The sequence below is a fragment of the Chiloscyllium plagiosum genome, chromosome 41 (assembly GCF_004010195.1).
Source record: "Chiloscyllium plagiosum isolate BGI_BamShark_2017 chromosome 41, ASM401019v2, whole genome shotgun sequence".
Lineage (NCBI taxonomy): Eukaryota > Metazoa > Chordata > Chondrichthyes > Orectolobiformes > Hemiscylliidae > Chiloscyllium > Chiloscyllium plagiosum.
The window spans coordinates 14,379,653-14,392,409 of NC_057750.1; the positions used below are offsets into that span (position 1 = coordinate 14,379,653).

At 40.1% G+C, this 12,757-nt stretch overlaps 1 protein-coding gene across 1 annotated transcript in view; it reads left to right on the top strand.

The window, feature by feature from the left end:
- The window catches only part of LOC122542710 (ryanodine receptor 1-like), a 393,921-nt gene that overhangs the window by 225,490 nt on the left and 155,674 nt on the right, over positions 1-12,757 (top strand). The window contains exons 54-57 of the mRNA XM_043680690.1: positions 2,454-2,543; positions 2,683-2,826; positions 6,555-6,632; positions 10,615-10,690. Of these exons, the coding sequence (XP_043536625.1) occupies positions 2,454-2,543; positions 2,683-2,826; positions 6,555-6,632; positions 10,615-10,690 (388 nt within the window). The remainder of the gene's footprint in view (positions 1-2,453; positions 2,544-2,682; positions 2,827-6,554; positions 6,633-10,614; positions 10,691-12,757) is intronic.

Sequence of the window (12,757 nt, forward strand, 5' to 3'; positions counted from 1 at the left end):
GTAAATGCACAATTCAGTTGCAATATTGTTCAGGCCATATATTGCAGTCAAATAGTTAGCTTAACATGTATCAATGAGAGGAATACAATGACCATTGTCTTATCTGTCATCTGCTGGATTCCTACACCTGGGCTGATTTTTACATTGGAAACAGGAAAAAGGGGTAGCATTTTGTGTTAGGAATCCACCCAGAGAAAACCTGACTAAGTTCCAGGTTTTCCTAGGCAATGTATACATAATTAGGCATGAGGCATTTTCATACACCCACAGCAGCCATGACAAGGGGTTGAGAATTTAGGTTAGAACCTGCAACTGCACCATAGGCATCCAAGATGGAATAGGGGAACCAGAGGCTAGGTACCTATAAGGGGAACAGGGAGGTCCTGTTCCTGGAGGGTACCAAGATGAGGCTACTTTTCATGTAGCAGTAGCACCTCTCTTTTAATTGACATCTTCCTCAGCCTGAGTGTATTGTAGGCCATTGTTCACCTCCAAAGGCTCCGCTTTTTGAAGATACACGGCTTGTTTCCAGCACTTACTTCTTGGTGCTCACCTTGAGTCATGCCCGCTGCTCCAATGCCCAAATGATGCCAGATGGTTGAGGACCTATGTACTGACAAAATTCTGAATTCTGACTTCTCCTCTCACATATATTGAAACATTAGCTACAAAAGGATATGCCTTTCAAACGTGGAAAAACAATTTTTTATATACCTTTTTGAATCTCTTCCCAATTCTGAGAGATGAGCTTGCTTCCGTGCACTTGGTGCAACTTCGACAGCTGCTGTTTGGCCATGTCACTGAAAAGTTACTATAAATTATTGGGGATAGGCTGTTAATGAATCTGCAAAGACATTAATTAAATGCTTTGTAGGAGGGATCCTGCTCCAACTCTTCCTTGTTGGGATAATAAATTTGCGGATGACTCTAAAGTCGGTGGGGTTGTGGACAGTGCGGAAGGATGTTGCGGGTTACAGATGGACATAGATAATCTGCAGGACTGGGCTGAGAGGTGACAAATGGAGTTTAATGTGGAAAAGTGTGAGATGATTCACTTTGGAAGGAGTAGTAGGAATACAGAGTACTGGGCTAATGGTAAGATGAGTAGAGAGATCACGGTGTCCATGTGCATAGATCGCTGAAAGTTGCCACCCAGGTTGATAGGGTTGTTATGAAGGCATAAGGTGTGTTAGCTTTTATTGGTAGAGGGATTGAGTTTCAGAGCCATGAGGTGATGTTGCAGCTGTACAAAACTCTGGTGCAGCCACACTTGGAGTATTACTTACAGTTCTGGTCACCGTATTTTAGGAAGGATGTGGAAGCATTGGAAAGGGTGCAGAGGAGATTTACCAGGATGATGCCTAGTATGGAGGAAAGATCTCATGAGGAAAGGCTGAGGGACTTAAGGCTGTTTTCGTTAGAGAGAAGGTTAAGAGGTGACTTAATAGAGGCATACATGATTGTCAGAGAATTAGATAGGGTGGATAGTGAGAGTCTTTTTTCTCGGATGGTGATGGCTAGCATGAGGGGATATAGCTTTACGTTGAGGGGTGATAGATATAAGACAGATGTCAGAGGTAGGTTCTTTACTCAGAGAGTAGTAATGGAGTGGAATTCTACCATCTCTAAATATCCGTCTGCCACTTCCAAACCTCTCTCCATCATGTACTCAAGATTTCCAAACAGTCCCCTCATCAGGGTGAAGGTGGTGTAGTGGGAATGTCATTGGACTTGGATTCAAATCCCACCATGACAGCTTGTGGAATATAAATGCAATTCATAAAATCTGAAATCTGACACTATAATCTCACTGGTGATGGCCATGAAACCATCACTGACTCATACACAAACATATTGTTCATTAATATCCTGTGGAAAAGGAACTTTGCTGTCCTTGCACAATCTGGCTGACATACAACTCCAAACAGCAATACTGTTGACTCCTAATTCCCCTCTTAAATGGCTGAAGGAGTCATTCAGTTCAAGACAATGAGGAATAAACAAATGCTTGCCTTGCCAGTGATTCTGACATCCTATGAAAGAATAAAGAAAAGAATTCCTGCTGCTGACTGTCTCTTCTTGATCTTGCTTGTTGCTGTTTTCCACTTACTGCTCAAATCAGGTGAACAGCTGATCAGCTGTATGAAAACGAGGACCACCAGATGAAATCTACCAAATCCCCTGCTAACATTTACAAGCAGAAATGATGTTTTCTCTCACTTGCTTCCTGAGTACTTAAATCTTGTCCTATTGTCTTCTGGTGGAACTGAGGAAGTTATTTAGAGGCAATCAACAAAATGGTACCCAAAATCAAAAGTACAAATAATTGCCAGCACTTGTTGTTCTCAGGCCAGTAAAAAGTGCTAAGGAAATTGTGACTCTGTATAAATAAGTCTTAAATCTACAATAAATTTTAAGATCAAATTTTACATGAAGTTTATTTTTCATTGCAGATACAAAATAACTGGAGTTATGGTGAAACTATTGATGAAGAAGCCCAGACCCATCCATGGTTAAGACCATATAAAACATTCTCTGAAAAGGTATAGGCATTACTGTTTGAATCTGGATAAAATACTTTATCAATATACCCACAGTTAATACCTACTACCATGTACAAGATTTAATTTTAAAAGCACTTTACAGCTTACAGCTATTAACAATTAACATGGATGTCTCTAGGACAGGGAAATATATAGATGGCCAATTAAGGAATCTCTAAAAGCTATGATTGCCTGGGAATGGACGATTGAAAAAGCAGGCGAGGGAGTGGAAAAGAGTGAGAAAGGAGAGAAGAAAACCCGCAAGATTTCACAATCCGCCCAGGTAAGTAAAAGATTTCAGTAATCTAAGTATGTAAATTAGTTTGCTGAGCTGGAAGATTTGTTTTCAGACGTTTCGTCACCATACTAGGTAACATCATCAGTGAGAGTTTCCGATGAAATGCTGATGGTATGGCCCGCCTCTCTATGTATAGGTCTTGGTTTCTTAAGGTGGATGACGTCATTTCTGGTTCTTTTTTTCAAGGGAAAGTCGATGGGATCTAAATCGATGTGTTTATTGATGGAGTTCTGGTTAGAATGCCAGGCCTCTAAGAATCCTTGTGTGGGTCTTTGTTTTGCCTGTCCTAGGATGTGTGTGTTGTCCCAGTCAAAGTGGTGTCACTCTTTGTCTGTATGTATAAAAACTAGTGATAGTAGGTCATGGTCTTTTGGTGGCCAGTTAGTGTTCATGTATCTTCGTGGCAAGTTTCCTGCTAATTTATCCGATGTAACCTGTTGGTTGAGTTTGTTCAGCTAAAATGGTTGCCACTCAACATCAAGAATGGCTGAGTAAACATAGAATTTTCACCATAGAAACAGCCTTTAGTGTTCATGCTCCACATGAGCCTTCTACTTTGCTTTGCCTTACTCTTATCAATATGTCCTTTTAGATCCTTTATTTTTCAAGTGCTAGTTTCCCTGAAATGTTACTCTCCTCAATCCTTAACCCTTCTATGTGGTAATGAGTAAAGAAGTTCCTCCAGAATTCCTTATTAGATTTACTTTTGATTCGAGGTTTAGAAAAGATTTGTAGCTCGGGTTGTGGACGAGGTCATAGATTCATTCGCCGAGCTGGTGTGTTTTTCTATAGACGTTTCGTCGCCTCACTGTGTGACATTGTCAGTTCATCTTCTCAGTCTATTTAATGTTATATGACTGGAAGTACTAAAAAACAAAAACACACAAATACCAGACAGGCCAGACCACCAATACTTTACCCAGCAAGGCTACGAAATGTCCGCAGAAAAGCACACCAGCTCAGCCAATGAATCTATGACTCTATTTTTGACTATGTTAAATTTATAGCCCTCCCCTTTGAACAAGTGGGAACAGTTTCTCTACCTAGATTCTGTCAAGCCCTGCTATTACCGTAAAGAACTCTTAGGCTACCCTGTAATCATTATCTAGGAAGGTGACCTTATAGAGGTTTACAAAAACACGAGGAGCATGGATAGGATAAATAGACAAAGTCTTTTCCCTGGGGTCAGGGAGTCCAGAACTAGAGGGCATAGATTTAGGGTGAGAGGGGAATGATATAAAAGAGACCTACGGGGTAACCTTTTCACACGGAGAGATAGTACATGTATGGAATGAGCTGCCAGAGGAAGTGGTGGAGGATAGTACAATTGCAACATTTAAGAGGCATCTGGATGGGTAAATGAATAGGAAGGGTTTGTAGGGATATGGACCGGGTGCTGGCAGGTGGGACTAGGTTGGGTTGGAATAGCTGGTCGGCATGGACGAGTTGGACCGAAGGGTCTGTTTCCATGCTGTACATCTCTATGACTGGTATCGTCCTTTTCCTTTGCACATTTTCCAGAGCTGCTCTGTTCTTACTATTAGACAATAATATATGTGTAATAGGGAAACTATTGGAGAAAATAGTGAAGGAGAAAATCTCCGTTTTAGAGAGGCCAAGTTCAATCAGAAATAGTCAGTTTTGCTTTGTCAAAGGGAGGTCGTAGCTTAAAAATGTGTTGCTGGAAAAGCGCAGCAGGTCAGGCAGCATCAAAGGAGAAGGAGAATAGGTCAGGCAGCATCAAAGGAGAAGGAGAATCGACGTTTCGGGCATACGCCCTTCTTCAGGAATTGCTTAAACATCGATTCTCCTTCTCCTTTGATGCTGCCTGACCTGCTGCACTTTTCCAGCAACACATTTTTAAGCTCTGATCGCATCTGCAGTCCTCACTTTCTCCAAAGGGAGGTCATGCCTAACAAGTTTGATTGTACTTTTTGTGGAGGTGACCAAGTGTTTGGATGAAGGTAGGGCGGTTGATGTACTTTACACGGATTCTACGAAGTCCCATATGGGAAACTTATAAAAGAGGTAAAAGCTTGTTGGATCCTGGGTAGATTGGCAAGTTGGATCCGAAATTAGCTAGTGACAGGAGACAGAGGGTGGTGGTAAAAGGCTGGTGTGACTGGAGCCCAGTGTACAGTGGCATTTCACAGAGGTCAGCGCTGGGCACCTTATTATTTATGATATTCATAAATTATATAGATAAGAATATAGTAGAGGGTGAGAATGATCAGTAAATTTGCAGATGACAAAGATTAGCCAGGTGATTAACAGTATGGAGGAATCTTAGGTTTCAGGAGAATATAAATGGATTGGCAGACAGGCAGGTGGAATTAAATCCCAATAAATGTCTAGTGATGCGCTTTGGAAGAAAATAATCAATGACAGACACAAGGAAGCTCAGAGGGACAGAGGAATCTTGGGGTGCATGTCTATGGATACATGAAGGTGACTGGACATGTTAATAGAGTAGTTAAGAAGCCATACAGGGTGTCAGCTGTTATCAGTCATGGTGTAGATTATAAGAACAGGGAGGTTATGTTGGAGCTGTACTGAACTCTGGTTAAACCGTAGCTGGCGTCCTATAGGAAAGATGTGATTGTTCTGAAGGGAGTGCAGAGGAAATTCACCAGTATGTTGCAGCTATGAAGAGAGGTTAGATTATGTTGTCTTCTTTGGAACAGAGAAGTTTGAGGGGGACTTGATTTGAGGTGTATAAAATTACAAGGGCAAGGAGAGAGCAGATACAAAGCAACTGTTCCTGCTTAGTCAAAGGTAAAATAACCATCACGTTACCGGAACCCTCATGGGCTGTTCTGTCATTATAGGGGGAAGTGGGTACTGGAGATTAGAGTCAAGATTAGAGTAGTGCTGGAAAAGCACAGCAGGTTAGGCAGTATCCGAGGAGCAGGAAAATCGATGTTTCGGACAAAAGCCCTTCTTCAGGAATGCCATTATAGAGTGAGAGACAGCTAGTGGTTCTTTAACCTGAGAGTCACCATGCATCAGGTGAGGGGTGAGTTTGAGAAGGAGAAACCTTCGTGGTAATCTCCACTGGTGCAGGAATTGAACCCATGCTGTTGGCATTAACTCTGCATTGCAAATCAGCCATCCAGCCAACTGAGCTAAATTGACCCTGGTCAAAGGGTCAAGAACGAGGAGGCACACTTTTAAAGTCAAAGTCAGAAGCTTTAGATGGGATTTGAGGAAAAAAATCTTTTCAATCAGTTGGTGGTGGGGTTCTGGAGTGCACTGACTGGGAGGATAGTTGAGGCGGGTAACCTCATTACCTTTAAATTAGTACTTAGATGAACATTTGTAGTGCCATAACATTCAAGGCTATGAGACTAGCACAGAGAAGTGGCACTAGAGTAGGGAGCAGTGCATTTTTTCTGAAGGGCCTCTTCTGTAGTCTAATATTCTATGATAAGAAATAATTGGCCTAACTGAAACTTAAACAAACATTTTTTTAAAAGGGATAATGGCATTTTTACAAGCATACCCTTTTTGGCTTAGTCATTGCTTCTTGAGAATTATGTAAATCATGAGGCTGTTGTGAAGAATTTTAAAACATACATGGTGAAATCTTGTTGAACTTTGAAATGACAAAGCAAGTGGTCGCTTTACGATAGTGATTTTTTATGCTTTGACAAATTATTTTATTTTTGTCATTGTTCCATAATATTGTTTCATAATATGAATTTCTCATGCAGATGGTCTATGATCCTAGTCATGGATACAATCCACAACCCCCTGAGCTGCTGAACATGACATTGTCTCGTGAATTGCAGGTAGAGAATATATATTGTTTTCACTCGAACGATTTACAGCTCTGCAGGGTAATATTTCAGTGTGATTTCACATCTGCTTGGAAACTGCTGTTTTCAGTGGTCACAGACAATTTACTCAAGTTGTATTAATTTGACAATACATTGTACATTGAAATTACAAGGTGAAGGTGAAAATTCTTGGAGTGTTGCATCATATCAAACAATTTGTCCTGTCGATTGATTTGTTAATTCAGGTGAATATTACTTAGTCTGATAAGCATCGTGAATCTTCATAATGTAAACAGAATTATAAATACGGAGGAAATTGTGTGACATTTCCCTGTGGTCACTCATGTTATCAAAAAATGGTAATGACTCAATAACATTAAAAAGAACTACCAGATACCTTTTATGTTTACCACTGGTCAAATCACCTTAATTTTATTATGCATCTATGAATATTAGTGAGAAATTTAAAAACACATCCAAGTATTTTTGTTGAAGTTCAGACAGGCAGATTATGTAGTGGCCTAGGCTGGGATGTAAAACCTGAATACTGAATTCCAGGACAGACCTGCAAAGAGACTTGTGGTTAAGAAAAGATAGGGACTTCAATTCCTTTCTCCACAATGGTGGCAGAATCAAAACAATAATGTTACACCAACTGAAGCCTCCTCGATCATTTCCAGGTTTTTCTCATTTGATGAATGTTTTAATGTTTGTGGTAGAAACGAGCAGCAACCTCATGACCTCCTTCAAATCTCAGTGTATAATTCATGCTCTCCATAATATTGTGGATTTGATGTTGTGTGATCAAACTATTGGTTCTTGAAAGAATCGCTGTAGGCTACTCAAGAAAAAGATTCTTAAATGATCTTCATGAGATTTAGGGGTGTTTATTATTATCTTAATTAAACTGTCCCAGCTTGGGACTATCTGACCTGTTTCTTTTTAATCAGTAAACTGATCTAAAAGAGTGAGCTGCTCACCAAAGGCTGTTAGTAATGGCCGCCTATAAAAATGGTTGGGGTCTCCAGTTGTTTCTACTGGTGGATGGTGAGTTTGCTCCTCCTAACTGCTGGCTAATGGAAACACTTTAAAGATGCAAAGCCTTACAGCACTGAGAAAAGTCAGAGCTGGTGTGGAGTTGACAGCATGGAGGCTGCAGGCATTTCTTGTTTCTGTCAGTGCAGCAACAGGAGACTACCCTGGAAGTGCAGGGTGTGTAAGAACCACACAACTTTCAAAGCAAATGTGATGCAGTAGCTGATAAGCAGGCTGTGACTGTATAGGAGGCAACCTGGTTCATTTAACTAGCCACTATTAAACTCATCAATTTTCTTGCATTATATCAGTGGTATTAAAATCATTATAACATAGTCATCCATCCCATTGTGTACATGCTGAACCTCCTAAAGAGTAATTCACGTACTATCCTACCTGCCCTCTCTTCAGTTCCTGCATATTCCTCCCTATCGGAGGATTAGAATATTTAGAAAATGTAGAAAGTTTTACAACACATAAGGTGGCACTGCCCGTTTCCAGCATCTGCAGTCATTGTTTTTACCTTATATCTGGACCAGCCAGGAAATGAATCACCCAGCTTAATCATGTCTTTCAGCACTTGGTCCATTTCCCTGGAGGTTGTGGGATGTCAAATGTGTACACAGACACTTTTTAAATATGTTGTCGATTTCTACCTATACTATCTTTCAGACAGTGAGTTCCAGACCCTGATGACCCTCTGCATGAAATTTTGTTTTCTAATCTCCCCAACTCTGTTACCTAAAGTCATATAGCATAGAAACAGGCCCTTCAGCTCATGTCAATGCTGACCAATAAACACCAAACTGTATTAATCCTATTTACCTACACTTGGTCCATAACCTACTATGCCCTGGCATTTTAAGTGCTTATCTAGATACTTCTCAAATGTTGTGGGAGTACCTGCCTCCACCACCTTGAGCAGCATGTTCCATATTTCTACAACCCTCTTGAGTGAAAAAAATGTTTCTTCAGATCCCCTCTAACCACTTATTCCTAAACTTAAATTTATGCCCTCTGGTCTTTGACACATCCGCCATGGGGAAAAGATTCTCACAATCTTCAAAATTTTGTACACTGCAATCAGATGACCCCTCAGCCTCTTCTGCTCCAAGGAAGACAATTCCAACTTATCCAGTCTTTCCTCATAACTGAGACTTTCCATCTCAGGCAACATGCTAGTGAATCCCCTCTGCACCCTGTCCAGGCATAATCCTTATGACAATCACTTTAAACCCATGCCCCTAATCACTTTATCTCTCTGCTAAGGGAAATTGGACATTCATATTCACTCAGTCCAGCTTGCTCACAACCTTGTATGACTCAACCAAATCTCCCCTCAGCCTCCTTTCTGAGGAAAACAACTGCCTGTTGTTACGACACGATGGTGAATCTCTCTGTTAATTAAACCAAACACCCAGAAAAGCTCACCTCACCTTGTAATCTATTAAAATATGTGTGACAGAGAACTCCCCAAATTCCACTATTTGAAGAAAATAGCACCATTGTATTCTTTAACTTGAAAAGTAAACATTAAACAACAAATATTCACAACTCTAAGCCCCCTTTCTCTTAACTGCTTATTACTTGCGTCCAACTCTGTAATATACTGTTCCAATAAAACACTTATTAAAATTGCATCAACTTAATTCCAAAACCATACAGCGCTGTCATCTTTGGTGTCTTTCTACTCCGGCTAAAGATCTCCCTGGGTCATCGTCTTTGTTTTTACTGTGAAGGTGTTTCATATGAAAAGGCAGAGAACGTTTCAATGTCTTGGGTCTCTCTCTCTCTCGATTGCAGTTGCTCTGTCTGATTTTAAAAATGCCTGCCTTTTTTATATCCCCAACATCGGATCGTCTCATTGGATCGATGTTGGCAAAATAATAAATTCAAACTTGGTTGGGTTTTATTATCCTGGAACATAATTTAAACTGGTTAAATTTGAATTGTTGTCAAAACAGCAACCTACTCAGGTATCTATTTCATACCAACTGTTACATAATTTCAAATTTCCAATACATTCTGCTCTTATAGGCTCTCAGTGCAGAACAGCATTCACTCTCTCTTAAAGGTACAGTACACGCCTTCAACTTCATAACACTATCTAATCTAAACTTACAAATTTCCAGTCCTGACAGCATCCTTTCAAATCTCGTCTGGATTGTCTCATGGCTCATAATGACACACCAGAATTCAGCCACGTTTCTTGGTCAGTAACTGAATCCCTATTTTGTCTCACGTCCAACTAAAATGAATACCAATGCTACAGGTGACTGCTTTAACCACAAATAAGTAACTTTCCCAAGGGAGGGGCTGGCATCCTAGTGCATCATCTGCTGAAATGCTAAGCATGCCAGGCAAATGTTTAAGCAAATTAATCAGCAGCCATCACATTTGTATAGTGCCTTTAGAGTAACGCATCCTAAGGTAGTTCATAGGAGCTCCATCAGACAGAGTTGACATCGGCCCACATGAAGACAGATTAGGAATTTGTCCAAATTGTTAAGATAAAGATCTTCTGAAGTGATTTAGAGAAGAGCAACAGGCAGGTTTCAGAGTGCGATTTCAGAGTATTTAATACCATGATTGTATACGTCCTGTGAACACATAAAGAACATGGTATAAGAAGCTGTACAAAGAACTGCATTACTCGTTCCTATGAGTAACTAAGAATTGTTATTATTCTTGTTGTTAAAACACTGATGTAGTGTAGACTCTGAAACTTTGAGTGTTCTCCTAGTTCTCTGATATACTTCTAACCCCTCTCAGCTAAGTTTTCAATCTATTTGCCAGATTCAAGCTGCCCTTATCTGCTAAATTCGAATTTTTGTGTGGATTTAAAATACTTCATTTTAAACAAAGATAATGTTGTGATCCAAACTTGCCTAAAAGATTAGAAAAATTGAGACATTCTGTAATATTTCTAGACTTTAAACACGCATCCTGTATTTTGCAGTCGATGGCAGAGCAACTCGCAGAAAATTACCACAACACATGGGGTCGTAAGAAGAAGCTAGAGTTGCAAGCTAAAGGTAAGATTACATTGCCAATAATATGCCATCGGATATTAAAACCTGCTGTATGTTTTATGCATTGTCTGTTACCATAATCTCATGTAATTACTATGCCTTCATTTTTAAGATTTTCTTCCTCATGCTTTCATGATTTTCAATCCAGGCGACGTTCAGGTATTCATTTGTTCTGGTGATAACTCTAGCTAGCAAACACAGACTACTTGCAGGTTCACCTTTATAAGTGGGAGATCAGGGATGACCTGAAGTGCAATTGTGGCCATGAATCTCATTTGACGGAACACAGCACATTAATCTCGTCAAGAAGATCCATTGCAGAATATATCTCATTTCTCCACTTAGCATGTCAGGAGGTCATGAGTATGATTGCCAGGGTAAACATCTCGTTATAAGCTTTTCCCATCATGTGAAAATAGTCTGGTAGAATCATGCTATACACAATTTTCCAAAACAATATGGGCAGAGTGTGCAGAGGACTGTGAAACTTTGCAGAGGAACATAGATAGAGTGAGTGGCAAAAGTTTGGCAGATGGACTTCAATGTTAATAAATCTGAAATCATACATTTTGGTAGGAGTAACAGTAAAAAAGATTAGTACTTGAATGGTAAAAAGTTACAGCGTGCTGCTGTGCAGAGGGACCTGGATGTCCTTGTGCATGAATCACAGAAGGTTGGTCTGCAGGTGCAATAAGTAATTAGGAAGGCAAATGGAATTTTGTCCTTCATTGCTCAAGGGATTGAGTTTAAAAGCAGAGAGGTTATGTTGCACCTCACAAGGTGCTGCTGAGGTCACTCCTGGAGTACTGTGTGCAGTTTTGATCATCTTACTTGAAAAAGGATGTATTGGCACTGGAGGGGGTGCAGAGAAGGTTCACTAGGTTGATTCCGAAATTGAGGGGGTTGGCTAATGAGGAGAGACTGAGTTGATTGGGATTATATTCATTGGAATTCAGAAGAATGAGGGAGGATCTTATAGAAATATATAAAATTATGAAGGGAATTGATAAAATAGAAGTAGTTAGGATGTTTCTACTGGCAGTTGAAGCTAGGACAAGAGGGCATAGCCTCAAAATTAAAGGGAGAAGAATTGAGAAGGAACTTCTTCAGCCAGAAGGTTATTAATCTATGGGACTCCTTGCCAAGGGAAGTAGTTGACGCTACTTCCATAAGTGTTTTTAAAGCTAATGTATATATATTTTTTTTAAATAAAGGAATTAAAGGATACGGTGAGAGCACAGCTAAGTGGAGCTGAGGCCACAAGAAGATCAGCCATGATCTTATTGAATGGCGAAGTAGGCTCAAACGGCCGGATGGCTACTCTGCTCCTAGTTCTTATGTTCTAAAAAGGCTGACTAGTTCTTCAGGGTTAAGAATCACACAACTTTGCAGAGGAACATAGATACATTGAGTGTGTGAGCAAAGGTCTGGCAGATGGAATTCAATGTTAATAAATGTGAAGTCATACATTTTGGAATCCACAACCACCTGATGAAGGAGCAGCACTCCGAAAGCTAGTGCTTCCAAATAAACCTGTTGGACTATAACCTGGTGTTGCGTGATTTTTAACTTTGTCCACCCCAGTCCAACACCAGTTTCTCCAAATCATAATTCTTCAGACGCATTGCATCATATAGTGCAGCATTTAGACATCGTGAAAATGAGGTAGCTGTTGATTTAGCTGCATTTCTATGAATTAGATTGAAGAGATTTTTCCTAATTTCCCACAATTCATTTATGACAGCCACTTTGTAGAAATATCCAGTTGGATATTAATTGCTCAGTTGGTGCAAGTGGTGGGTATGTTGATGTCAGCTCACATTCCAGTGGTATCGGCCAATTACTTTCCTGTCAGCATACTGTGACTGATCAATCATGTAAATGCTTCAGTAATGCACAAATAACCTGTGATCAGCATTACTTCATTGTGAATTGCTCACTGATATATGTTGTGCCTTTTCTCAGTTTCACTTTCTCTCCAGAGATAGTGCTTTACTTCAAAGTTGCTCTTCCCTCAAATATTCTCGTTAAAATATTTTTGAGAAAAGTGTGAGGACAATGCTGATCACC